This window comes from Sapajus apella, unplaced genomic scaffold (genome assembly GCF_009761245.1).
Source record: "Sapajus apella isolate SASKATOON/1434 unplaced genomic scaffold, GSC_monkey_1.0 scaffold68, whole genome shotgun sequence".
Taxonomy (NCBI): Eukaryota; Metazoa; Chordata; class Mammalia; order Primates; family Cebidae; genus Sapajus; species Sapajus apella.
This window is the reverse complement of record NW_022437008.1, coordinates 1,656,096-1,683,626: the sequence shown is the minus strand read 5'-3', so window position 1 is coordinate 1,683,626 and position 27,531 is coordinate 1,656,096. Positions and strand designations below refer to the sequence as shown.

Below are 27,531 nucleotides of genomic sequence, written 5' to 3'. Positions count from 1 at the left end.
AGGCATCTAGGGCTGGAGGAAGCTGGAAAAAGACAAGGTACTAGGGACGCAGCCACCCTAGACGGCCCCTACTCACCTTGACCCTGAAGGGGCAGCGGGTCTGGTCCACCAGCATGATGTTCTCGGGCTTGAGATCGGCGTGGATGATCGCCAGCTCCTTGAGCCGGGCCAGGGCTCGGAGCACCTGCAGGGTGACTGTACGGATGTGGCAGGCAGGGAGGGGCGAGAAGTTGTTCTCCTTCTGGAACTCGAACAGGTTTTGCTCCAGCAGCTCGAAGACCAGGTAGAACTTGAGGGCGTCGTGGAAGAACTCAAGGAAGCGGATGACATGGGCCTCCTCGGGGTCCAGGCCCCGCATGCAGCGCAGCAGCTTCAGCTCGTTCTTGATGATGCGGTTGCGGTAGGCGTCATTCTTGAGGATCTTGATGGCCACCATCTCGCCCGTGCTCCGCCGCCAGCCCTTGGCTACCTCCCCAAAGGTGCCTTTGCCCAAGACCTCGATGATGTCGTAGCAATCGGTCTCTGACTGGATGGTGGCCATGGTGTCCCTGCTGCCGGACACCGCCCTGCCCAGGCCCCTGCGCCACCGGCTCCGCCGCCAAGGCCTCCGACACCACTGGCCCCCCAGCGGGGGAAAGAGAACCGCACTCGTGCCTTCTCCTGTGAGGTTGGCCCCTGCTTCCCTGACACCCCCAGAGCCCTTGGCCACACTGTGAGTCTGCCAGGGCCTACACCCAGAACCCACCCAGGTCTCCTGCTCCCCTAAAGCCTTCCTGGCTTGGTACGAGGGGCCCTGGGCCCCCCGAATGGGTTTCAGCGTTGTTGAGTGGCTCTGGTGTTCTGTTGTTGGAGACCTGAGTCCTGGCTGGAGTGGGGGTGGGGTACCAGGCTGGGCCCCCTCCCCCGCCCAGTGGCGGAATCTTGCAAGGACCAAACAGGTGAAGCGTTGACAGAGGGGAGTATGATTGGAGGCCTTGGGCAAAAAGGAATGGGGATAAGGCAGAAGTGAGGAAAGTCAGGCTTCTTCAGCTCCGGAGATGTGATGTGCGTGTGTCTGTGTCTGTGTTCACAAACCCCTGTCCCAGCCTGTGGCTGCCATAGGGTGAGGTTGTAAAAGGCCCTGAATGCCAGGCTAAGGAGTTTGGACTTTGTTCTGAGGGCACCGGGGAGCCACAGAGGGCTTTGAGCAGGGGAGGGCAGGGTCAGATATGAGTGTCAGAAAGTTACTGTGTGAAAAAGGATAGGTTGGATCGGGTAAGAGTGGAGGCCCCAAGCCTGGGAAAGAGTCCAGGGCAGGGCACAGATGGGAGAGGTCAGGGAGGAGAGGAGGAGGCCAGTGGATGGGACACCAAGGAGGCCAGGAGGACCGGCCGTGAGACTGACAGGTGGGGGGAAAGAAGGGAGCTATCCAGGCCCAGACCCAGGCCCAGGGCTCTGGCATGAAGGGGCAGTCATCAAGAAGTGAACATGGATAAGGAGCAGACTGGGGGAGATGTTGAGGCCAAATTAGAAAATGTATTTGTTTTTGACTGGGCACAGTGGTTCATGCCTGTAATCCCAGCACTTTGGGAGGCCGGGGCAGGTGGGCGGATCACAAAGTCAGGAGATTAAGACCATCACAGCTAACATGGTGAAACCCTGTCTCTACTAAAAATACAAAAAATTAGCCAGGCATGGTGGCACGCACCTGTAATCCCAGCTACTCATGAGGCTGAGGCACAGAATCACTTGAACCTGGGAGGCAGAGGTTGCAGTGAGCCGAGATCGCACCACTGCACTCCAGCCTGGGTGACAGAGTGAGACCCTGTCTCGAAAAAAGAAGAAAGAAGATGTATTTATTTTTATTTATCTTTTTATTTTTTTGTAGAAATGGGGTCTCACTGTATTGTACATGCTGGTCTTAAACTCCTGGCTTCAAGTGATCCTCCTGCCTCGACCTCCCAAAGTGCTGGGATTGTAGGCATGAGCCACCACTCCAGCCAGATTAGAAAATTTAACATCAAAACATTTAAACCAGGATGGAGGGCTTTAGAAGTCTTATCTGATCCTTACAACATACAAAGTAGGGATTTCATGGAAGAGAAAACCAAGGCACAAAGAAGTTTTTGTAAATGCCTGGCTAGGAGCAGTGGCTCATATCTGTATAATCCCAGCACTTTGGGAGGCCAAGGCAGGCAGAACACCTGAGGTCAGGAGTTTGAGACCAGCCTGGCCAACATGACGAAACCAAATACAAAAGTTAGCTGGGCATGGTGGTGCACACCTGCAGTCCCAGCTACTCGGGAGGCTGAGGTCAGGAGGCTGAAACAGGAGAATCGCTTGACCCTGGGAGGCGGAGGTTGCTGTGAGCCAAGATTGCACCATTATACTCCAGCCTGGGCAATGAGTGAGACTCTGTCTCGAAAAATAAAAATAAAAAATAAAATAAAATAAAATGCCTAAGGTTACCCAGGTGACTGCCAGAGACAGCCTTTGACCCTGAGCAGCCCAGCTTCAGCACCAGGCTCTGAACCATCACCCACACAACCTCCTAATGACCAGGAGACCTCCAGGAGAGGTGTGGGTCCCTAGGGGGATGCAGGGGAGAGTTTGGGAGTTGTCAGCACAGAGAGGAGGTGTGGAAGCCATAGGGGAGGGTGACGCACCCTAGGAGGGTGTTGGGGTAGACAAGGGCCCCGGAGGAGCCCCAAGTGCCCAAGGAGAGAGAGGTATGGGGAAGAGAGGAGCAAGTGTCAGGAAGATCGATGGGGCCTTGAGAAGTCACGACGACAGAGACAAAGGAAACCCTCAGGCGTGGCCATGGAGAGGCCACTGCTGACACAGCCAAGGTAGGAGGAAAACCCCAATGCTGGGATCTTGGAAATGGGTGTGCACTGTGAGTGTAGATAACTCCCACCTTGTCTGGTGGGGGCGAAGAAAAGGTGTGTGGTGAGGCAGTGACCCGAAGAGGGCCAGCTTGAAGGGACAAGGTACTCAAGTGAGCGCGGGAATCCCCAGGCCCCTTATCCGCTGAGACAGGAGAGGGAGATGTGAAGAGCATGGGGGCGCTGTCGGGACGAGACTTGGGACTGGATATCGAGTCTCCTTAGTCCAGGTGGGATATCACAGAGAGATGTGGAGGAGGCTGGAGGCCCTGGTGGGGACCCCGGGACTCAGATCCTGAATCAGGATGGCAGGGATGGGTGGTAGGTGGTCCCTGGGAGCTGAGCACTGACAGGTGCTGAAGACCCTAGGACCTAGTTCCAAGAGGCAGCTGTGTGTTGGTGGTGGAGGCTTTGGACCCAGAATCCTAAAGAGGGGAACAGAAGCGCCCTTCCTGGGTGGGGCGGGAGTGGATAGGCCGTCAAACCAGCCAGACAGGAAAGAGAAGGCCAGGATGTACAGAAGTGCCCTCACCAGCAGAGGGCAGGTGGGGAGCAACCAGCCTGGTAGGCGTGGGTCCCCCAGAACAGGCCAGCTCCCTGGCAGAGGGGTCCCGAAGCTGTGCTCTACCAGGGAAGGTCCCAGAGTCCTCTTCAACAGCCCCTGGGAATTCTCAAGGGCTAGGGAAGTCTCCACTCCCACCAGGGCCTGCCGCAGGCCACACTGACTGTTGTTTTTGTTGAGACAGCCCGGCTCTGTTGCCCAGGCTGGAGTGCAGGGGCACCATCACGGCTCACCGCAGCCTCCACCTCCCAGGCTCAAGCCATCCTCCCACCTCAGCCTCCCAAGTAGCTGGGATTACAGGCACAGGCCACCATGCTTGGCTAATTTTTGTATTTTTTCTAGAGCTGAGGTTTCCCTATGTTGCCCAGGCTGGTCTCAAACTCCTGGGCTCAAACAATCCTCCTACCCTGGCCTCACAAGTGCTGGGATTACAGGCATAAGCCACTGCACCCAGCCTGCCTGACTCTTCTCAGACCAGATGTGACCTGTTTCTTCCCTGACACCAGAGGGTCCCCTCAGGCCAGGCTCAGGTGACTCCTAAAACCTCTTCTTTGGAGACTGCCTTCTCTGCATCTCCCCTACACCCACTCCTGCCCCCCCCATGCACACAGAGGAGATGAACACATGGCTACTTCCGGATTACTTTATTCACGTGGCTTGTGGGATACACACACCCCTGCCAGTGAGAGGAGTAGGCCTCCCCACTAGCCCTGGTCAGTCGCCCACCTCCTGGCCCTCTTAGGGTTAGTGCTAGTTATCACACACACAACAGCGGGGGTGGGGGAGGAGAAAGGAAGGCAAGAAGGGAGTCTCCATCTGCCCAGAGGCTTCAGACGGCCGCAGCCTGAGCCCCCTCCATCCTGGCTGGGCCTGAAGCCCCTGTCTCTGAAAACCCCACGCTGGGCAGCTGCACCCGGAATCCACCCTCTTCCTGGTCTCCACTCCCACTCCGGGCCTTGGGGCTTAGGGACACCCTAGGGAAGCGGAACTTTGGGGACTTCTCTCTCACGGGGGACTTGGGGGCTGCATTGCCCTCCTGTCCTCGAGAGGCTTTAGAAGGGGCCGCCAGGCCTACGCGTGGCAAGCGGACCCGGCCCCGGCCCCGGCGTCCCAAGGCCCCTTCCCCACTGCCCTCTTCCTCCTCCTCTTCCTCGGGGCTGGGGGAGCCTTCCCCAGTGACCGTCTCACTCTGGCTGAAGCCCACTCGGGGCAGCCTGAGTTTGGGGCTCTTGGCCTTGTCACCCTCCTCGGCCCCCTCCTTGGCCCGAGCCAGGCCAAACCGGGGCAGCCGCACCTTGAGCTTGTGTCCAGCCTCCCCCTCCCCATCTGCCACCTGGTACTCGGCATGGTTGCCCCCAGGTGGTGAGAGCTCCACATCGGGCAGTGAGAGGCGGAAGGTACGCTCGGCCCCTGGGGGCTGCTCCTCAGCACCCTGGCCCCCCACCCCAGCTCTGGCCCCCAGCGTGGGCAACTTCAGCTTCAGCCCACCCTCACCTGTGGTCGCCTCGCCTGCCTGTGCCTCTCGGCTTAGCCCCACGTCCAGCTCAAGCTGGGGCACTGTTACAGTGGGCATCTTGAAGACACCCTCACCCACCAACAGCTCTCCACCTGCAACCTGGGTTCCAGGCAGAGACAGGGTCACCTGGGGCACCTGGACCCTGTAGCCTGCTGTGCCCTCTGCTGAAGGGGCTGTACTCTCAGCCTGCTGCCCTGGGGTACCCACCTCCCCAAAGCCAGTCAGCTCTACCTGGGGCAGGGAGATGCCCAGCGGAGGCATCCTCAGCCCTGCCTCATGGCCCTCAGTGACCACCTGCTTGGCTGTGGACACCTGCAGCCCTGACAGCTGCATTCCACTGACGGCCACCACCCCCTCCGCTCTCCCTTCCTCCTGGGCGCCCAGCGTGACCAGCTCCACCTCAGGGATCTTAAGCTGCACAGTGGTGGACTCAGTCTTTTCTCCCGGGCTGGCACGCTCACCTTGAACTTCTGCTTCCTTCCCTCGAGCCAGCCCAAAGGAGGGCATCTTCAGCTTGGGCATCTTCACCTTCCCGTCCCAGCCCCAGCCCTTGCCCTCCAACTCAGCCACCCCCGGCACCAGTTCTGCTGCCTCAGTGTCCCGGCCTCTGACCCCAAACTTGGGCAGAGCAAACCTGGGCCCCTTGAACTTGAGGTCAGCCCCTACCACCTCTACCTTGCCTGAGGGCAGGTGGGTATCCAGGCTGAGCTGTGGGATGGACAGGTCGAGGGCGGGCAGCAGGCCTGCCTCTCCGGCCCCTTTGGCCTCAGCCTCAGCCCCTACCCGAGGCTTGGGGAGCGAGATGGCAAACTTGGATACCTTCCTCTTGGTGGCTCGCCCAGCCCCCTCAGCCTCTGCCTTGGCCACCTTTGGCCCCGAGAGTCCAAACTTGGGCAAGGAGAACTTGGAAGAGGGCTTGACTTTCATCTCCATTGTCTCCAGTCGCCCTTCCTCAGCTTCCACAGTGGGCAGCTGTGGAGTGACAATTTCAACAGAAGGCACTCGGAGGCCCACTTCCCTGACCCCTGCTGCCAACTTGGGGCCCTCTGCCCGCTCTACCTTGCCCATTTCAGCGGCTGGGACCCGCCCCTCCAGGCCAAAGGCCCCTGGCAGGTCTAGCTCCACTGAGGGCAGAGTGAGAGAGGGGACACCCACATGAGCCTCACCATCCACCTCTGGCTGCAAACAGGGAAGTGTTACCAGCTTCCCTGAGACCTCAGCACCCGCCTCGCCTGGCTTGCCACGTGATGGGGACTCTGCCCTCCCTAGCTTGGGCATGGTCATCTTGGGCATGGTCATCTTGGGCATCTTGAAGCCAAATTCCATCCCTTCTGCTGGCTCTGCCTTGGCGGCTTTTAGCTGCACCTCTGGAGCCCTGGGCAGCTTCACCTCTGGAGCCTTTGGAAGATGCACATCGGGAACCTTCGGCACTTGCATTTCCGGCAGCCGAATCTCTGACACTTTCGGCAGCTGCACCTCAGGGAGCTGCACATCGGGCACAGCCATCTCAGGCACCTTGGGGAGTTTTATCTCCGGGAGCTTCACGTCAGGGACTTTTATTTCTGAGACTTTCGGCAGCTGCACCTCTGGGAGGTGTACATCGGGCACGACCATCTCAGGCACCTTGGGGAGTTTCATCTCTGAGACCTTTGGCAGCTGCACCTCGGGGAGTTGAACCTCTGGCACAGCCATCTCGGGCATTTTAGGGAGTTTCATCTCTGGGACTTTCGGGAGCTGTACTTCTGGCAGGTGGACATCCGGCACAGCCATCTCGGGCACCTTCGGGAGTTTCATTTCAGGGAGTTTCATCTCAGGGAGCTTCATCTCTGGGACTTTCGGAAGCTGTACTTCTGGCAGGGGCACATCAGGCACAGCCATCTCGGGCACCTTCGGGAGTTTCATTTCAGGGAGTTTCACCTCAGGCACTTTTGGAAGCTTCATCTCAGGGACCTTCATCTCTGGCACTTTCGGCAGCTGCACCTCTGGAAGCCGCACCTCCGGCACGGCCATCTCTGACACCTTTGGGAGTTTCATCTCTGGCACTTTTGGCAGCTGCACCTCTGGAAGCCGCACCTCCGGCACGGCCATCTCTGACACCTTTGGGAGTTTCATCTCTGACACCTTCGGGAGCTCTACCTCTGGGAGTCGAACCTCTGGAAGGGCTGCCTCCGGCACTTTTGGAAGCCTGACCTCAGGAGCCTTGGGGAGCTTCACTTCAGGTCCCTTGGGCACCTTGACTTCGGGTCCTGACACTCCGATGCCAAGGGAGGGCATCTTGATGGTGGGCAGCTTCAGCTTGCTCTCCACAGCTTCAGGAGCAGTGGGCCGGGGCTCCAGGAGGGAAAGCCCAAAGGTGGGCATTCGAAGTCTGGGACCTTTCACCCTGGCCTCAGGGCTGCCCTTGGCTACCTTGGCCTCAGCAACTTCCTTCGCTCGAGCCCCAAATCGGGGGAAACTAAGGCGGGGCATCTTCAGGGCCACCTCAGGTGCCTCTCCCCGGGCCTCCACCTCTGCACCCGGCAAAGCTAGGTCCACCCCCACAGTAGGTGCTGCCACATCCAGGGTGGGAACTGCCACAGCCCCTTCCCGGGTCTCCAGGCAGGGAAGTGTGGGCAGAGTGGGCAGTGAGGGCAAGGTGGGCAGCTCCACCTGGGGGACCTGGATCCCCATGGCTGGGAGCTCCACAGCAGGCGGAGCTGGGGCTCCAAGCCCAAGGGTTGGCAGGTGGAGGGCAAAGCCACCAGCTGCCTCTGCTAAGGGAGCTGCCTTGGGGGGTGAGACTTGGGGGACACCCACCTCGGCCCCTGGCAGCCGGAGCCCAACCAGCTCCACCTGGGGGGCTGTGAAACGAGCTCCTGCAGCCACCTCAGCCTCCACCTTGGCCTTCCTGGGGGGAGGAGCAGCGGCAGCCAGCCGGGCTGCCTGGGCCTCTTCGGCCACTTCTCGTACACGCAGCCGAGGGAGCTGGAGGCGCCGGCGGGCAGGGGCGGCTGGGACAGGACCCTTGACAGCCTCAGCTTTGAGGCCCCGGCGCAGGCGGGAGAACTTGGGAAAGGAGAACTCGACGTCAACAGGGGCCAGGTCAGCGGGGACCCCCAGAGCCCCAGGCACCACCACCATCTTCTTCTTCTTCACAGGGGACAGACTCTGGATGTTCTGGGGAGAGAGGAGAGAGGCAGGAGGCGGTGGGACAGTGGGTGGCTGGGAGTGGACAGGAAGAACCCCTCCTGGTATTAGGCCAGGCCAGGGATGTGCTAGGTCAAGTATTGTGTCCCCCAAGCACCATCCCCACTTATTGCCTGTCATTTCACCATGAGTGCCCAGGAAGGCAGGCAGCCATCTAAAATCTCCAAATGAGTCAACAGGAGTGAACCCAAGACTTCTAGCTCCTGATCCAGGATTTTCCCCAACATCCTCATTCTCGAGATGGGAAAACTGAGGCCCAGGGAGGGAAAGAAATTTGTCCAGGGTGACTCAGCAGAGCAGGAATTGGGCCACACTCAGGCTGGAACCTGGCTTCCCTGGTTCAGGACCCCTAGCAAGCCTGGATCCGATGGTGGGGACGCCTCTCCAAGATGGGTGAGGGCCCTGGGCTGGAGTGGGTCAATGCCCCTCCCGGGGGAGGAGTTTAGGGGCAGAGAGCAAGGGGCAGAGAGTGGGATTAGCTTGGGTTAGTGACAAGACAGAGGGCAAGGCTGGCCCATGGTGGCGGGGAATGGGGGTCACGGCGCAGAGATGGGATCGCTGGGGCAGTCCAGGGCTGGGACCGGGCTAAGCACGCGTACCAGCTTGGCCACCTTGGCCCGCGGGCCCTTGATCTCGTAGCCGGCCACGGTCCCGGGCCGCAGCGCCAGGTCCCCGGTGGGCACAGTGCGCTTCAGGCAGAAGGAGACTTTGTAAGGCTCTGCGCATTGCAGCAGGCGTAGTGCGTCTTCGTACTTGAAGTTCTCAAAGAACACTCGGGCGCTCAGCAGCTGGTCTCCTGCGGGCGAGGTGGAGGTGCGAAGCACGTGGGCATCTCCCGGTCTAGCCCTGCCCACTTGCACGGAGCCCCCGCGGTGAGGCCCCGCCCCAAATTTTAGCCTCTCCAATCCCCAGCGCAAGATTGAATTGCAATTACGCCGGCCCCGCCCCACAACCTTAGCCCCGCCCCCTGCAAGGAACAAAGCCGCTCCCACTAGGGTCAAGCCGGTCACCTTGTCGCTCCCCTATGCATCCTTATGTTTCAGAGACTGACTTTGCTTCTTTTATCAAGAGAACAGAATCAGAAGAGAACTTCCAGAAGCTCCCACACTGTTCACCCCCTTTCTCCTGCGGCGATTTACTCACTCCACTCTCCTTACTGTTCCTGGGGATGAACTAACCCCACTCTTAGTTCAGGGCAATCCCTCCACCGCCTTCTTAGGTACATCCTCCAGCAATTCTCTCCTCTTCCCACATCATCAATTGTTCTTCTCATCTACATTATTCTTATCAGCATACAAATATGTTATTATTTCTCCCACGAGAAAGGTTGCCAGCCACGTTGGTTCATGCCTGTAATCCCAGCACTTTGGGAGACCGAGGCGGGCAGATCACCTGAGGTCGGGAGTTCGAGACCAGCCTGACCAACACAGAGAAACCCTGTCTCTACTAAAAATACAAAATTAATCGGGTGTCATTGCAGGCACCTGTAATCCCAGCTACTCTGGAGACTGAGGCAGGAGAATCACTTGAACCTGGGAGGTGGAGGTTGCAGTGAGCCGAGATCATGCCATTGTACTCCAGCCTGGGCAACAAGAGTGAAATTCCATCTCAAAAAAAAAAAAAAAAAATCAGTCTCACTATGTTGCCCAGTCCAGTGTCAGATTCCTAGGCTCAAGTGATCCTCCCACCTCAGCCTCCCAAAATGCTGATATTACAGGTGTGGGCCACTTTCTTTTTCTTTCAAAGACAAGATCTTGCTCTTTTGCCCAGGCTGGAGTACACTGGTGCAATCACAAATCACTGCAGCCTTGAACTTCAAGGCTCAAGTGATCCTTCTACCTCAGCCGCCTGAGTACCTGGGACTTTAGGCCTCTGCCACCACACCCAGCCTCTATAACCTCTTAAAGACACGCTGCCCCATGCCTCAGGCCTCAGACCTCCTCTCTGTCTACATGCTCAAGTCATCCGTTGGGAATTCTTGGGAAGCTCATCCAGATTGAGGAGTTTAAAGATCATAAATCTGCTAAGAATTCCCAAGCATCGCTCTCCAGCCCAGGATTCTCCCTTCCACCCTAGACTCACATCCAACATCTCCATCATATCTCCACCTGGGTGTCCAGCACGACACCTCTCACTCCTGGACTTTCTTCTCCAAATGAGTACTAGCCTCAGTGTGTTCCTTTTGAGGGACCAGCAACTCCATCCTCAGGTCAAAAATTCCTGGATCCACTGGGCGCAGTGGCTCATGCTTGTAATCCCAGCACTTTGGGAGGCCAAGGCAGGTGGATAACCTGAGGTCAGGAATTTGAGACCAGCCCAGGCAACCTGGTGAACTCCCCCTGCCCCCCTCCCCAGCTCTACTAAAAATACAAAATAAGCCAGGTACTGGGGAGGCTGAGGCAGGAAAATTGCGTGAACCCGGGAGGCAGAGGTTGCAATAAGCCAAGATCGTGCCATTGCACTCCAGCCTGGGTAATAAGAGCAAGACCCTGCCTCAAGAAAAAAAAAAAAAAAAAAATCCCTGGATCCATCTTTGAAACTTTTCACATCATTCCCAATATCTAGTCCTCAAAGCTCCTCCTTCAAAATATATCCAGAATTCAAAATACATATATATATACACACACACATATGTATGTTCTCTCTTCACCTCCAAAACGTTTTGGTCCAGAGCATCCTCATCTCTTACCTGGATAATCACAGTAGTCACCTTGTTGGTCTCCCTGCTCCTAACCATGCCCTCATATATTCTACTGTTTTGTTGTTGTTGTTGCTGCCGCTGCTGCTGATGTTCACTTTGTTTTTAAAACAGAATCTTGCTTTGTTGCCTAAGCTGGAGTGCAGTGCTGTGATCATGGCTTATTGCAGCTTCAAACTCCTGGGCACAAACAATCCTCCCACCTTGGCTTCCCAAAGTGCTGGGATTACAGGTGTGAGCCACCCCATGCTTGGCCATATTCTACTGCTAATGCAGCAATTCAGCAGTCAATTCATGTTTGTCCTCTGCTCACAGCCCTCACAGAACAAAATCGAAAGTCCTATAAAACCCTCTAAAAAATGCCCTCCATTACCTCTCTGACCTCTCTTACTCTCCTCTTCACTAACTCAATTGCATAGGCAGTGGTTTCCTCACTGTTCCTCCCACAAGCTAGTCATGCTCCCACCTTGGGGCATTTGTGCTGGCTATTCCCTCTTCCAGATGGCCTCATTGCTTGTTCCCTTACCTCCTTCAGCCTTTTTGCCCTTTCCAGCCCACAATTCTTTTTTTTTTTTTTTTTTTTTTTTTTTGAGATGGAGTTTGAAGTTTTGCTCTTTCACCCAGGCTGGAGTGAAGTGGTGCCATCTCGGCTTACTGCAACCTCCGTCCCCTGGATTCAAACAATTCTCCTGCCTCAGCCTCCCAGAGTAGCTGGGATTATAGGCGCCCACCACCACGCCCAGCTACTTTTTGTATTTTTAGTAGAGACAGAGTTTCGCCTGTTGGCCAGGCTGGTCTCGAACTTTCTACCTCAGGTGATCCGTCCACCTCAGCCTCCAAAAGTGCTAGGATTACAGGCATGAGCCACTGCACCCAGCCAAGCCCACCCCATTAAAAAATGCAGCTGTAGCTGGGCACGGTGGCTCATGCCTGTAATCCCACCACTTTGGGAGGCCAAGGTGGAAGGATCACCACGTCAGGAGTTTGAGACCAGCCTGGCCAATATGGGGTAACCCTGTCTCTATTAAAAATACAAAAGGTGGGCGCCTGTAGTCCCAGGTACTCAGGAGACTGAGGCAGAAGAATCACTTGAACCGAGGAGGTGGAAATTGCAGTGAGCCGAGATCACACCATTGCAATTGCACTCCAGCTGGGCAACAGAGCGAGACTCCATCTCAAAAAAAAAAAAAAAAAAAAAGCACATTTTGTTGCCCTCCTTGACAACTGTAGCACATATTGCCTTCTAACTTACTAGGTATTTTACTTAACTTGCTTAAATATGTCTCTCTCCCCTGGAATGTAAGCTCTCTAAGTGCAGGGACTGTTGTTCACTATTTTGTTCACTGCTGACGCCAAGCACCTAAAATAATGTCTGAAATACAAGGCGCTAATAAATATTTGTTTCATGAATAAATCACCTCAGCTTCATCCATGTTTCCCAAAACATCCCTCACTTACAAAGCTCCTCTTCCCAACTCCTCCAAATGGCTCACTCCACCCTTTTCTCCTGTCCCAACAACAAAAACATTTACTAACACTCACGTAGTTAAGCACTATGTGCCACTTAGCTATGTGCTAAGTGTTTTCACATAGTGACTCATTTAATCTACAATACATAATAACCCCATACTAAAATAAGTCCCATTTCAGAAATGAGAAAACTGAGGCACAGAAAGATCACAAGCTAGTAAACGGGGGAGGTGGGATTCGCACCCAGTGAACCTCCGGAGTTTGCAAAGAAACCAGTAAGCAAAGCCCTGCCCCAAGTCCTTAACCCCGCCTCCTGGTCGCAGGTCACGCCCCCATCCCCTGGTCAGTTTCAGCCTCGCTTTGGACTCTGGGCAGATTTGCAACCCCGCCCCCGCAGGTTGATCCCGCCGCACGTCCCGGGCCCGCCCACCTTCCTGCAGGCTGAGGCTCCTGGCGGCGGGTGAGTCCTCGCGCAGCTCTCGAACGAAGATTCCCTCTTTGCCGCCGCCCGCTACGTTGATGCCGCTGACCCCGGTCTGCGCCTCCGTCTCCACGATAATCTCCACCAACTCCGCCCGCCTCAGCTCCTGCAAAGGGCGGCGATGTGTCACGTTGGGGGGGCTGTAAGGCTGGACCTCACCCAGCGCCCGCCATGGCGCTCAATGGTGTCTCATATACATATATACATATATTATATATATATGTGTGTGTATATATATTTAAAGACGGAGGGGGTGGCTCGCCACTTTGCCCAGGCTGGTCTCGAACTCCTAGGCTCAAGATATCCTCCCGCCTCGGCCTCCCAAAGTGCTGGGATTACAGGCATGAGCCACCACGCCCAGCCAGAAGTGGCTGTTCAGCGGGTCCTCAGGGCACACGCCCCTTGGCGCTGCCTCGCAGGACGTCGGGGCACACCCACTCCGGCGTCTCCCCCTTAAAGCAAGCCCGCGGACGGCTGGCTTTCTCGGACCTGCGGAACGCTTAAACAGCTCCGCGGGCCGGCTGGCCTCTCTAGGACCCTAGAGCTGCAGTCGGTAAAGGTTAGGAGAAGAGACGGGGTTGTAAGGGGAGGGACAGCGTCAGAGGGGGTTGGAGGGAAGTTGTGACTGAGAGGCGGGACCAGGATCGTGGGGGCGTGGTCAGGTCGGGAGGGCGGGGCTGCGGGGAGGTCAGTGCTAGTAGGAAGGGTAAGAGAGCGCAGGCCTGGAAGAGCTAGACGGGGGTGTAGAAGCCTGCCAAAGACAGGAGAGGAGTGTGGCCGGAGTTTATGAGGAGTTATTTGAAGCTGGGGTGGAGACCCATATTCTTTTTTTGTGGGAAGAGACAGGGTCTCTCACTCTGTCCCCAGGCTTGAGTGCAGTGGTGTGATCATGGCTCACTGCAGCCTCCACCTCCTAAACTCAAGCAATCCTCCCGCTCCGGTCTCCCAAGTAGTTGGGAACACAGGCAGGCACCACCACACCCAGATAATTTTTATTTTTATATTTTTTAGAGACGGGGTCTCACTGTGTTGCCCAAGCCGATCTCAAACTCCTGGCCTCAAAAGATCCCCCAGTCTCCCAAAGTGCTGTGATTACAGTCATGAGCCACTACACCTGGCCTCGAGACCTATATTATTATTATTATTATTATTTTTAGAAGAAGAAAGAGAGAAAGAAAGAAAGAGAAAGAATAAAAGAAAAAAAAAGAATGAAGAAGAAGAAAGAGGAAAAGGAAGAGGGAGAGAGAACAGGGGTGCTCTTTATTGCCCGGGCTAGAATGTGGTCTAAAAATGCGGATGCCTGTAATTGTATATAATAATAGAGACTTTAAAAAAAAAATGAGGGAAGAAAATAACAAACAGCCAACCAATATTTCATTTAAACTTGTAAATAGGTGTGATGTGGTACTGATAAGAGTGTATATTTTGTGTATTTAAAGTGGAGACTTCTATAAATGTTAAGTCTACTTGTTCTGGATCTGAGTTCAAGTCCTGGATATCGATGTTAACTTTCTGCCGAGACCTATATTCTATAAGCTGGATTGAACTATGGGGAAGGGGCTTTAATAACAGCAGAATAGGCCAGGGGGCTGTGGCTCACACCTGTAATCTCAGCACTTTGGGAGGCCAAGGCGGGCGGATCACCTGAGGTTGGGAGTTTGAGACCAGCCTGACCAACATGGAGAAACCCCATCTCTACTAAAAATACAAAATTAGCCAGGAATGGTGGCACGTGCCTATAATCCCAGCTACTGGGAGGGCTGAGGCAGGAGAATCACTTGAACCCTGGAGGCAGAGGTTGTGGTGAGCCAAGATCACACCATTGCACTCCAGCCTGGGCAACAAGAGCAAAACTCTGTCTCTAAATAAATAAATAAATAAGTAAAATAACAGCAGAACAAGAGAAGAGTTGAGGATGGGATTCTGAGGAATGGGCTGGCTGGACCTTCATGCCGTCTGGGATTCGGGGGACAGGGAGTGGGATTTGCCTCCCTGCAGGCTTGAATGTGTGTGAGAATGTGCTCTATTGTAAATTCAGTGACCCCAAGACCTGCGAAACACCCACGGGAGAGGGAATCCAGTGAAGCGGGGGCTGCGTGGGTAATGAACGGGACTGGCAGACATGGCATTCCTGGTATTCACAGTAAATGATGCCGATTGGACTTGGCCCAGAAGCCACTGCGGGCTTCACAATAGGGCTTCCCAGAAAAGGCAACAATAAACCTGGTTTCTGTCTAGGAATCCAATGTGCTGTATGTCTTAGGGAGAATCTTGCCCTCTCTGAATCCACTTCCCTGCTGTAAAGTAGGGTAGCATAGGTATACTGGCAGGAGGTTCATGTTGTGAGCTGAGGCCTGCAGCAGCAGGGAGCTGAGAAGACGCTGTCACAGGCAGCGCATCAGGGCCAGCATGGACTGGAATTGAGCCCAGGACTTAGAGGGAAAGCAGGTCTAGGCCAAATGCCCCACTGCAGTGGCCCTAAAGGACTAGGGGGCTGAGCAGGGCAATGTGGGTAAGAAGAGTTGTGGCTGGGGCTGCAGGGAGCAGCATGAGCACCATTACCACCCTTTGGCTCAGCAGGCCCTGGGCTAAGCATTGTATGTGCAGGATCTCCTTCTTTTTGTAGGAGTCGGAGGGCAGGTGTGGTGCCTCATGCTTGTAATCCTAGCACTTTGGGAGGCCTTGGTGGGTGGACTGCACCACTGCACTGCAGCCTGGCCACAGAGTGAGACTCCATCTCAAAAAAAGAGTCGGAGTCTTACCGTTTTGCCCAGGCTGGTCTCCAACTCCTGAGCTTGCGATCATCTGGCCTCAGCCTTCCAGAGTGTTGGGATTACAGGTGTGAGCCATGGAACCAGAATGCAGGATCTCATTTCATGAGATTTTGATGCCCATTTCATGGGCAGTCACAGAGGAAGACACTGAGGCCCTGAGAGGTAGAGTGACTTGCCGAATGCCCTGAAGCAAGGGAAGAGGCTGGACTGCAACCTTAGGTCTGTGACCCAGAACCCATAGGCCATCCTGTATCCAGAGAACTCCTGGCGCTCAACCCCCAACCTCAGCTTGGCCCCTGTAAGCATAGACCCGCTCTGTGCCTGGTACACAGTAAGGCACAGTCAATGCCAGTGCATTATCTCAGCAACAGTGACAGCACCTGCCATTCAAAGAGGCTTCTTCAGCACCAGACTCTGTGCAAATGGCTCAAGCATGAGTTCTCAGAGGTGGAAATCATTACCTAAATTCTTTTCTTTTTTTGGGGGGACAGAGTCTTACTGCACCCCCGAGGCTGGAGTGCAATGGCACGATCTCGGCTCACTGCAACCTCCGCTTCTTGGGTTCAAGTGATTCTTCTGCCTCAGCCTCTTGAGTAGCTGGGACTAACTACAGGCGTGCACCACCATGCCCGGCTAATTTTTGTATTTTTAGTAGAGATAGGGTTTCACCAGGTTGGCCAGGCTAGTCTCGAACTCCTGACCTCAAGTGAGCTGCCTGCCTCAGTCTTCCAAAGTGCTGGGATTACAGGTATGAGCTGTCATGCCCAGCCCCATTACCTCCATTTCACTGATAGGGAAACTGAGGCTCCAATAGGTGAGATCATCTGCCCAGGGCCACAAAGCTGAAGTGGTATGGTTGGGATTTGAGCCATGGGTCAAAGCCCATCTCCTTAACCCCTACATTAAATGCCCTATATATATATTTTTGTTTTGAGACAGGGTCTTTTTAACTTTGTTTTTCTTTTTTTTCTTTTTTTTTTTTTTTGAGACGGAGTTTCACTCTTGTTACCTAGGCTGGAGTGCAATGGCGCGATCTCGGCTCACCGCAACCTCTGCCTCCTGGGTTCAGGCAATTCTCCTGCCTCAACCTCCTCAGTAGCTGGGATTACAGGCACGCGCCACCATGCCCAGCTAATGTTTTGTATTTTTAGTAGAGACGGGGTTTCACCATGTTGACCAGGATGGTCTCGATCTCTTGACCTCGTGATCCATCCGCCTTGGCCTCCCAAAGTGCTGGGATTACAGGCTTGAGCCACCATGCCCGGCCTGTTTTTCTTATTTATTCTTTCCACACAGGAGACTTAATGAGACAGGATCTTGCTCTTTCACTCACACTGGTGCGCAGTGGTTCGATCACATCTCACTGTAACCTCAACCTCCTGGGTTCAGGTGATCCTCCCACCTCAGCCTCCTGAGTAGCTAGGAATGCACCACCAAAGCTGGCTATTTATTTATTTATTTATTTTTTGGTAGAGACAGGGTCTCCCTGTGTTGTCCAGGCTGATCTCAAACTCCTAGGCTCTAGCGATCCTCCTGCCTCGGCCTCCCAAAGTGCTTGGATTCCAGGCCCGAGCCACTGCACCTGGCAGATACTGCCTCTTCTGATTAAGGGTTTCTGCTGGATTTTCTTTAGCTCCTTATTATTTTTTTGTTTGTTTTGTTTTTTTGAGATGGAGTCCCAGTCTGTCCCCCAGGGTGGAGTGCAATGGCACGATCTCAGCTCACTGCAACCTCTACCTCCCAGGTTCCGGAGATTCTCCTGCCTCAGCTTCCTTAGTAGATGGGATTATAGGTGTACGCCATCACGACTGGCTAATTTTTGTATTTTTAGTAGAGACAGGGTTTCACCGTGTTAGTCAGGCTTGTCTTGAACTTCTGACCTCATGATCCACCTGCCTCGGCCTCCCAAAGTGCTGGGATTACAGGCATGAGCCACCGCGCCTGGCCCTAGCTTCTTATTAATTTAGCTCCTTTATGTGCCAATGAATTCACTGCTTTGAGTCTTCGTCTGTGCCAGACACTGCACTAACTAAGGACATTACATGTTAATTTTCTTCCCCTCACAGTGACCCATAAAATGGACCCTGTTACTATTTCCACTTCACAGATGGAGAGACTGAGGCACAGAGAGGCCAGAAACTGTCTCCTCGCTGCCCTAGTCTGTGCCTCCCCACTGCCCTCAAGTGCGCCTTGCAGGACCTGTGGGCACTCACCTCAGCACTCCGGCTTCTGGCCTCCATGGTGCTGCTGGGAGGCACCTGCACCCCAGGCTCCTGCGTCCTCTCTCCTTTCTGCTGCAGAACCAGCTTCAGTTCCGCATGGAGCAGTTGCCTCTGAGCCTGCGGGAAGACAGCGGTGGAGGCTTGAGGCCAGGAGGGGATGAGAGGTGGAGGCCGCGCTTACAGGGAAAGAGCAGGGTGAGCATGGGAAGGGGGGAAGGGCCGCCACCCCAGCTGTCCTCTCACCGCTGCCTGGGCACAGGCACTCCCTCCTAACAGGAGCCCAGCCCGAGGTGCCGCACTGCTGTCTGCGGGGCTCACGCCCTTCTGCGGGGTTCTTGCTGCCTGCCAGGGAAAGACCACAATGTGAAGCTCCAGGCAGGCAAGGGAGGGGTGGGGAGGGGCATCTGGCACCAGCCAGCACTCACCTGAGGGTCGTCTCTAGCTCCTTGGGCCTCCTGAGTCCGGGGCTCTGAGAAGAAGGTGAGCAGTGTTACCAGCTAACACCCACCGATGGCTTCCTCAGTGCCTGACCCTGATGCGCTCTGTTTTTTGTTTGTTTGTTTTTTGAGATGGCGTCTTGCTCTGTTGCCTAGGCTGGAGTGCAGTGGCACAATTTCAGCTCACTGCAACCTCCACCTCCCTGCTTCAAGCGATCCTTCTGCCTCAGCCCCCCTAGTAGCTGGGATTACAGGCACACACCACCATGCCCGGCTAACTTTTGTATTTTTAGTAAGAGACAAGGTTTCGCCATGTTGGCCAGGCTGGTCTCGAACTCCTGACCTCAGGTGATCCACCCGCCTTGGCCTCCCAGAGTGCTGGGATTATAGGCATGAGCCACCGCGCGCGGCCTGTGCTCTGTTGATACCCTATCCCCATGGTACAGGTGGGAAACTGAGCCTCAAAAGACCTTTACCCAGGATGACAGCTGGACAACACATGGTAAAGCCAAAACTGACTCCAAGGCCTGTCTGGCAGCAGAGCCTCTGTGCCAAAGATTTTGGCCAACTGAGGGGGGCAAATTCACTAAAAAACCCCTGCTTTTTGAGACAGGGTCTCAGTCTGTTATCCAGGCTGGAGTGCAGTGGTGCAATCACAGCTCACTGCTGTCTCGATCTCTGGGTTAGGTGATCCTTCCACCTCAGCTCCTGAGTAGCTGGGACCACAGGTGTGAGCCACAACACCAGCCAGTTGTTTTTTTTTTTTTGAGACAGAGTCTCGCTGTGTCGCCCTGGCTGGAGTACAGTGGCCTGATCTCGGCTCAGTGCAACCTCCACCTCCTGGGTTCAAGTGATTCTTCTGCCTCAGCCTCCTGAAGTAGCTGGGACTACAGGCACGCACCACCATGCCAGGCTAATTTTTGTATTTATTTTATTTTACTTTATTTATTTATTTATTTTTGCAACAGAGTTTAGCTCTCGCTGCCCAGGCTGGAGTGCAATGATGCAATCTCGGCTCATCGCAACCTCCGCCTCCCAGGTTCAAGCAATTCTTCTGCCTCAGCCTCCCGAGTAGCTGAGATTACAGGCATGCACCACCATGCCCAGCTAATTTTGTGTTTTTCGTAGAGATGGAGTTTCACCATGTTGGCTGGTCTCGAACTCCTAGCCTCAAGTGATCTGCCTGCCTTGGCCTCCCAATGTGCTGGGATTACAGGCATGAGACACCACACCCAGTGACACCAGGCTAATTTTTGTAATTATTTGTAGAGATGGGGTCTCCCTAGGTTGCCCAGGCTGGTCTCCAACTCCTGGGCTCATGCGATCCTCCCACCTCAGCCTCCCAACACTATAAAATAATTATAGCCAGTCCCATGTACTCCCAGTGGGCAGATCACAGCGCCTCTCTGTGCTTCAGTTACCTGTCTATAAAATGGGGAGAATAGGCCGGGCGCGGTGGCTCAAGCCTGTAATCCCAGCACTGTGGGAGGCCGAGGCGGGGGGATCACGAGGTCAAGAGATCGAGACCATCCTGGTCAACATGGTGAAACCCCGTCTCTACTAAAAATACAAAAAATTAGCTGGGCATGGTGGTGCGTGCCTGTAATCCCAGCGACTCAGGAGGCTGGGGCAGGAGAATTGCCTGAACCCGGGAGGCAGAGGTTGCGGTGAGCCGAGATCGCGCCATTGCACTCCAGCCTGGGTAACAAGAGCGAAACTCTGTCTCAAAAAAAAAAAATAATAATAATAATAATAATAATGGGGAGAATAAGAGCGCTTACCTTGCGGGGCTGTTCCAAGGATCAAATGAGTTAATAAGTTAATAAGTATGAAGGGCCGGGCATCTGGCAGGTGCTTTATAAATACTTGCTATTATTCTTATTTTCATTTTTTTTTCATTGAGATGGCATTTCACTCTTGTCACCCAAGCTGGAGTGCAATGGTATGATCTAGGCTCACTTAAACCTCCACCTCCCGGGTTCAAGTGATTCTCCTGCCTCAGCCTCCCGAGTAGCTGGGATTACAGGTGCCTGCCACCACACCTGGCTACTTTTTGTATTTTTAGTAGAGATGGGGTTTCGCTATGTTGGCCAGGCTGGACTCAAACTCCTGACCTCAGATGATCCACCCACCTCAGCATCTCAAAGTGCTGGGATTACAGGCATGAGCCACTGCACCCAGCATACCATTATTATAACTAACAACTTCCTTGGCCCGGTGCTATGGCGCACGTCTATAATCCCAGCACTTTGGGAAGCCGAGGCAGGTGGATGACCTGGAGCCAGGAGTTTGAGACCAGCCTGACCAACATGGAGAAACCCTGTCTCTACAAAAAATACAAAATTAGCCAGGCATGGTGGCAGCGCCTGTAATCCCAGCTACTTGGGAGGCTGAGGCAGGAGAATCCCTTGAACCTGGGAGGCAGAGGTTGCAGTGAGCTGAGATCTCGCCATTGCGCAGGAGCAAAACTTCCGCCTCAAAAAAAAAACTTCCTGTGGTCCTGACCTTGTGTCAAGTGCCCCACAGGCACCACTGCAAGTGGCCCTCAGCACAGCCTTGTGTGATCAGTTACAACTGAGCCCATTACAGAGAGCCACTTGAGGCTGGGGACAGGGATGTCACTAGCCCGGGTCACACATGGCCAAGCCAGGACTCGAACTTGTCTGAAAGCTCCAGCCCTTTATCTGGCTAATAACAATAACTGATGGGTACTGAGTGGTTAGTATTTGTCAGTCGCTGTGCTAAGACCTTCGCCTTCTACCTCACCTTGGAAAACGCCGTTTCCTGAGAGGCCAAGAGAACTTACTCACAGCCTCACAGCACAGCCAGGAGGAGGCAAAGCTGAAATTCGCATGCAGCAACCCGCCAGGCCCATCTGGGGAAATGGAGATGAATACTGTCTCCCCCAACCCCCGACTCTGGGCTTGTCCTCACAGCCCCCACCTGGCATGCCAAGCCGCCAACCCCTACTGCACAGGGAAAGGTCAGGCCTCACGCGGCACATTCCCTCACACAATGGCCCATCTGCTGTGCTCAGTCGCATTCCGCCCCTGCCCACGCACCCTGGCCACACAATGGCCCTTCATAGCCCATCACTGGCCAGGACAGAGGGCATGGGGATCCCTCAACACTCCCACAGCACCCACTCCCCCCACAGTGTAAGAGGGCTTCTTTCTGGATCTCCTAGGAGTCCTGGTCTCTGTGTCTTTCCCTGGGATCCCCTCTGAGCCCCCTGTCCCTCTCAGGCTCAGCCAGGACTTGAACTTGTCTAAAAGCTCCAGCACAGGCCAGGCACGTGGCTCACGCCTGTAACTCCAGCACCTTCAGAGGCCAAGGCAGGCAGATCATGAGATCAGGAGTTTGAGACCAGCCTGAACAACATGGTGAAACCCCATCTCTACTAAAACCACAAAAACTAGCCAGGTGTGGTGGCGTGCACCTGTAATCCCAGCTACTCAGGAGGCTGAGGCAGGAGAATCGCTTGAATCCAGGAGGTGGAGGTTGTAATGAGCTGAGATCATGCCACTGCACTCCAGCCTGGGCAACAGAGCAAGACTCTGTTTAAAAAAAAATAAATGGGCCGGGCGCGGTGGCTCATGCCTGTGATCCTAGCACTTTGGGAGGCCGAGGTGGGCAGATCACAAGGTCAAGAGATCGAGACCATCCTGGCCAACATGGTGAAACCTTGTCTCTTCTAAAAAATACAAGAATTAGCTGGGTGTGGTGGTGCGTGCCTATAGTCCCAGCTACTTGGGAGGCTGAGGCAGGAGAATTGCTTGAACCCGGGAGGCGGAGATTGCAGTGAGCCGAGATTGTGCCACTGCACTCCAGCCTGGCACCTGGTGACAGAGGAAGACTCTGTCTCAAAAATAAAAATTAAAAATAAAATGAAGCTCCAGCACTTTAGCTGGACAATCATCATAATAACAACTGATGTGTATTGAGAGGTTAGTACTGATACTGAGTGGTTAGTACTGATACTGAGTGGTTAGTATTCATACTGAGTGGTTAGTATTCATACTGAGTGGTTAGTATTCATACTGAGTGGTTAGTATTCATACTGAGTGGTTAGTATTCATAGTGAGTGGTTAGTATTCATACTGAGTGGTTAGTATTCATATTAGCCAGTCCCTGCACTAAGATCTTGTCTTCCATGTCGAGGGCATTTCCTCTGAACTGGGTCCTGTGCTGGCACCCATAGGCCTCAAAATCACCCTGGATGTCGTGGGTGTTAGAGGGATGGAAACTGAGGCTCACAGAGGGGTTGCCCAGTAAGAAGCAGCAGCCCTAGAACCTGTGCCTGCCCCTCACCCCTGCTGTGCCTGCCCCTCACCCCTGCTGTGCCTGCCCCTCACCCCTGTTGTGCCTGCCCCTCACCCCTGCTGTGCCCTTAGTTTGCATTGGTGCCTCTGAGCACTGGAGCAGGAGCTGGGTTGGGCAGGAGGGGGCTGGTGCTAGAAACATACCCAGGTGAGGTGCCAGGCCTGGGCCAGGCAGGCCCGTTACAGACTTGGCCTCGTGGGACCCCATTTAACTGATGAGTCATTGAGAGTTGAGAGACCGGTGATCATGGTGACAGAGTTGGGACTTGAGGCCAGGTGCAAAAGCGAGCTCAGTCCCTTCCCCGGGATTGAGACGCAGCAGAGTCCTGAGCTGGGGCACGAGAAGCCTGGACCTTGTAGGTGGTAGAGGACTGGGTCTCCTGGGTCTCAGGCTCTCTGTCCCAGGCCCGTGGCTCTGAGGGTCATGCCAGGAGCCTGGCACAGGAAGTCCAGGCAGGGCAGGGACAAGAGAGAGTGCCCTCCTTCTTCATCCCTGTCTGGGACAGGCACCCAGCCCAGGTTATATTTAGCCCAGCTGTGCCCTTCCTGAGCCACGTACCCAGCTCCTGGGGTAAGGTGGGGGCAGCTTCGGAAGGAAACCCTCAGGCAGGACTCTGTGTTCCCAGCTCTGCCTATCCCACTAGGCAGGGGAGGGAGGGGCGGGGAGGCACAGGGGAGGTGGGGGGATCGCTGCCTTGTGTTAGGGGCAGAGCTAGTGAGACCAGGCAGACACTCCAGATGCCAGCAGCCTATTTCTTGGGCGGTTGCTGTGGTGTGACCCTGGCACATGCCAGAGCTTTCAGAACCCCCAGGGTCCCTATTTCTTGAGCACCTACTATGTGCTAAGTAAGATCCTTTCTGTCTTGGCTCCTTAAATCTTTGTAACATCTCCCTGGAGTGGGTACAACTGAGATATCCATTTCAGATGCGACTCACGCCCTTCAGAGCAGCTGGGAGTGAGGGGTTGTCACTTGGAGACTGCTAAGGGGTCGGCTGAGGGCTTTGCCCTTCTGGCTCTCTTTCCCTGGTGACTGCCACCAGCCTCACTTGGGAACCCTGCCTGCTCAGAGCCTCAGCTTTCCCCCACCACCAGCGTGATCTCCCACAGCAATGAGGCTCCGGGAGTTGAGCTGACTCGTCCAGGCCTGTAAACATTACCCGAGGCCATCTAGGGGGTCAGGGGAAGTTAAGGCGGTGGCCTCTGGCTGCCTCAGTTAGTCCCTGCTCCAGCACTTCCCAGGTATGAGGACATGGGCAAGATCCTCCATCTCTGGGGCCTCAGTTTCTCCATCTGTAAAATGGAGCCAATAAGAATGGCTTTGAAGATTTGTGAGAGAACAACAGGTGCTTAGAATATTTCTCATGTATTGTAAGTGCTCAATTAATATAAACTCGACCGGGTGTGGCGGCCCACACCTGTAATCCCAACACTTTGGGAGGCTGAGGCGAGCAGATCATGAGGGCAGGAATTCGAGACCACCCTGGCCAACATGGTGAAACCCCATCTCTATTTAAAAAAAAAATTAATATAAACTCATCTCTGGCAGCAACGGGTAGAGTATGGAGGGAGAGGGCTGCGCATCTCACAGTGTCTGACATCCAACCTCTGCTCCTCAGTGGCCCCCACTTTCCTCACTACCGAAGGGGAGCTTTGGCTGGGGGACAAAACCCAGCTCAGGCACCAGCCCCCCACCAACAGGATCCATGCTGCCTCCCTAGCACCCTACTCCAGGGACCCACCCCAGGTATCAGGCATCCTGCCCCAGCTCTGTTTTGTTTTTTTGTTTTTTGGTTTTTTTTTGTTTGTTTGTTTTTTGAGACGGAGTTTCGCTCTTGTTGCCCAGGTAGGAGTGCAATGGCACGATCTCGGCTCACCGCAACCTCCGCCTCCTGGGTTCAGGCAATTCTCCTGCCTCAGCCTCCTGAGTAGCTGGGATTACAGGCACGTGTCACCATGCCCAGCTGATTTTTTGTATTTTTAGTAGAGACGGGGTTTCACCCTGTTGACCAGGATGGTCTCGATCTCTTGACCTCGTGATCCACCCACCTCGGCCTCCCAAAGTGCTGGGATTACAGGCTTCAGCCACCGCGACCAGCCCTGTTTTTTTGTTTTTTGGGGTTTTTTTTTTTTGAGACAGGGCCTCACTCTGTCACCCAGGCTGGAGTGTAGTGGTGTGATCACAGCTGACTGCAACCTCGGCCTCCTGGGCCCAACCCACCCTGCCATCTAAGCCTCCAGAGTAGCTGGGACCACAGGCATGCACCACCACGCCCCGCTAATTTAAAATATATATATATTTGTAGAGATGGGGGTCTCCCTATGTGGCCCAGGCTGGTCTCGAACTCCTGGGCCTCGTACTCCAAAGTGCTAGGATTACAGGCATGAGTCACTATGCCTGGCTACCTTAGCTCTTTAAAAGCAGCAGCTCGGCTGGGCGCGGTGGCTCACGCCTGTAATCCTAGCACTCTGGGAGGCTGAGGCGGGCGGATCACAAGGTCAGGAGTTTGAGACCAGCCTGGCCAATATGGTGAAACCCCGTCTCTATAAAAAATACAAAAGTTAGCCGGGCATGGTGGCGGGCGCCTGTAGTCCCAGCTACTCGGGAGGCTGAGGCAGGAGAATTGCTTGAACTCGGGAGGCGGAGGTTGCAGTGAGCCGAGATTGCGCCACTGCACTCCAACCGGGGCAACAGAGGGAGACTCTGTTTAAAAAAAAAAAAAAAAAAAAAAAAGCAGCAACTCATTACTCTGGCACCAGCCCTGTGAAGTGGCCTCCTGACATCAGCCCATTTTAGGGATGGGGAAGCAGAGGCACCGAGGATTAAGTGTCTTGCCCAAGGCTGCACAGCCAGAAAGAAGAGGAAAGGAGATTTGAACCCCTGGCTCCAAAGTCTGTACCTTTAACACCTACACCACACAGCTTCCTGAGCCCACAGACCCCCTCCCAGAACCCTTCCCAACACTTCGAGGGACCTTGAACCTCATTCCCACAGTGTCTCAGCTTGGCCAGGGAGGGGACTGGCCGGCTGATCTCTTACCGCTGGGCCTCCAGGCACCTCGAGAGCTCCTGGTCAGTCTGTCAGCCCCAGCCCTAGGCTTGGGGGGAAAAGGAATGGGGAGGGGGAGGAGAGAGAAACCCCAGCCATTGGCTGCGGAGGTGTGACGTCACCAGGGGGTGGGTGGTGGAGAAACAAACATCCCCCTCCTCCAGCTACAGCCCTCCGCAAGGGGTGGGGACCACGGGACAGCCACCAGCCACCTCTCCCTCGCCTGGGCCGAGACCTCTGCCATGAGCTCAGCTTCAAGGATTTGCATGTTGGCTTCCTCGACTTGGAGAGTCAGGACTCCCCCAGCCCCACTGTTTCCCGGCTCCAGGACCTGGGGCTGGCCAAGGGCCTCGCCTGTAAACTCCTCCCGTTCCCTCTCCCTGTCAGCTTGAGTTCGGATCACAGCTCGACCACTTCCTGGCTGGGCGACCTGCTGCAAGGCACAGCTTTTCTCTGCAGATAGTCAAAGTACCCACCTCATGGGTTCTTTGTGAAGATTAAATGAGTTGAAAGAGACTGAAAATGTCAAACAAAGCCTGACACAGAATGAGGGCTACTAATAGGTATTTGGTATTCTTCTTCTTCACGCAAGTTAGGCAGCTGGCTCTTCTTGCTGGGGGGTTTTGGCCCTTTTTGAGTGAGACTGGGCACAGGGAACTCCCCGTTCTCTGTCTAATGCAGTTGCTGTTTAGGGGAACACATAACATACTAAGTACCATGCTCAGCGCTCAAGCCCTGCTTTTGAATCAAGGGTGTAAAATGGGCTCCTGATGCCCTTTTTTTTTTTGAGACAGGGTCTCGCTCTGTCACCCAGGCTGGACTAGATGAATCGCTGCAGCCTCAACCTCCTGGGCTCAAGCAATCCTCCTGGCTCACCCCCACCCCCACCCCCCACCTCAGGTAGCTGGAACTCCAGGCGTGCACCACTGTGCCCAGCTAATTTTTGTATTTTTTTTGTAGAGACAAAGTTTCACCATGTTGCCCAGGCTGGTCTCGAACCCCTGGGCTCAAGCGGTTCTTCCCACTTCAGCCTCCCAAAGTTCTGGGATTACGGGCGTGAGTCACAGCACCTGGCTATGCCCAATTTATAGCTATGTGGCCAGGAGGTGGTGGAGCTGGGGTCCAACCCCTGTCCTGGACCACAAAAACCCCACTGCTCTTCTGCCTCTTCCACTTTGCAGACAAGGAGGCTCAGAGAAGGTAAGTGACTCTCCCAAGACCACCCATAGCTGGTCATTGGCAGCGGTCCAGATTTGAACCCAGACCTGCCTGACTCCCAAGACAAGGCCACCAGGCTCACCCCCACCAGCTGGCAGCTGGCCCAGCCCCCTGACTCACCAGACCCCGGGGGGCGGCACAGGGAGCACAGGTACCCCCACATGCCCCTGGCACCCACCCGGCTGCTGCCTCGGAAGCCCGTCGCTCTCTGAACCCAGGCCCCAGGCCTGCGCTGGGCTGAGGCTGGGGGATTACCCCCAAAGCGCGTGTCAGCAGCTTCTGCCCCATTGTCCAGCCAGGCACAGACACCAAGCCCTGGCCTCTGTGGGCACCCTCGCCCCTCACACACACTGTGGCCCCTCTGCACACCGGTCCCCCATCTCACACCAAGGGGTTGGGGCCCACTTTAGAGGGCATGGAGTTCCAGGCCAGGATGGCAGGATCCTGGAATGCCGGGGGCCTCCCTCCCTTCTCTCTGAAATGCCCCCTGCCCACTCTCAGCCACTGAGGAAGGCAGGAATGTGCTGAGCTCTGGGAAATGCCTTCCAGGCCTGGCAGCAACCAAGGATTGGGGTGTGGCCAGAAGCCAGCCAGAGCCCTTCTCCCGGGAGGGGTGGAAGGGATGGCGTGGTCAGGGCTCCCGACGGGCCTGTGGAGACCCTCACCTCATTGCAGTCTCTCTCCTTCATTGATTCATGCAAACGTTCTTCTGTTCTTGTATTCATTCAACAAAC

General features: G+C 54.9%; 2 protein-coding genes across 8 annotated transcripts in view; both read right to left on the bottom strand.

Moving 5' to 3' along the window:
• Window positions 1–864, bottom strand: part of HIPK4 (homeodomain interacting protein kinase 4) — a 9,864-nt gene extending 9,000 nt beyond the window's left edge. The window contains exon 1 of the mRNA XM_032248753.1: window positions 77–864. Within this exon, the coding sequence (XP_032104644.1) occupies window positions 77–541 (465 nt within the window). The 5' untranslated portion in view covers window positions 542–864. The remainder of the gene's footprint in view (window positions 1–76) is intronic.
• A 3,191-nt stretch (window positions 865–4,055) lies between these two features.
• PRX (periaxin) lies at window positions 4,056–27,011 on the bottom strand. Of its 7 annotated transcripts, none has more exons than XM_032248748.1 (8): window positions 26,918–27,011; window positions 18,199–18,242; window positions 18,017–18,115; window positions 17,765–17,890; window positions 12,727–12,883; window positions 8,728–8,924; window positions 6,860–8,098; window positions 4,056–6,751 (listed from the first exon to the last, which is right to left on the bottom strand). In XM_032248748.1, the coding sequence occupies exons 1-8, from the start codon at window positions 26,958–26,960 to the stop codon at window positions 4,256–4,258; spliced, it is 4,401 nt and encodes a 1,466-aa protein (XP_032104639.1). In that variant the 5' UTR covers window positions 26,961–27,011; the 3' UTR covers window positions 4,056–4,255. The 7 variants fall into 7 exon arrangements, with proteins under 7 accessions (XP_032104639.1, XP_032104637.1, XP_032104641.1 ...); XM_032248746.1 differs by having other exon boundaries at window positions 4,056–6,838; window positions 6,878–8,098; XM_032248750.1 differs by having other exon boundaries at window positions 4,056–6,604; window positions 6,923–8,098.
• Window positions 27,012–27,531: the final 520 nt, after the last annotated feature.

Bases quoted from the DNA above. Each gene is read 5' to 3' on its own strand.
- PRX (XM_032248745.1), bottom strand. From the start codon at position 26,960: ATGTGGGGGTACCTGTGCTCCCTGTGCCGCCCCCCGGGGTCTG. The intron at 18,116-18,198 runs GTGAGTGCTGGC...TTTCCCTGGCAG, and splicing joins GAGCTAGAGACGACCCTCAG to GCAGCAAGAACCCCGCAGAA. The intron at 8,099-8,727 runs GTACGCGTGCTT...CTCTCTCCCCAG, and splicing joins GGGCCAAGGTGGCCAAGCTG to AACATCCAGAGTCTGTCCCC.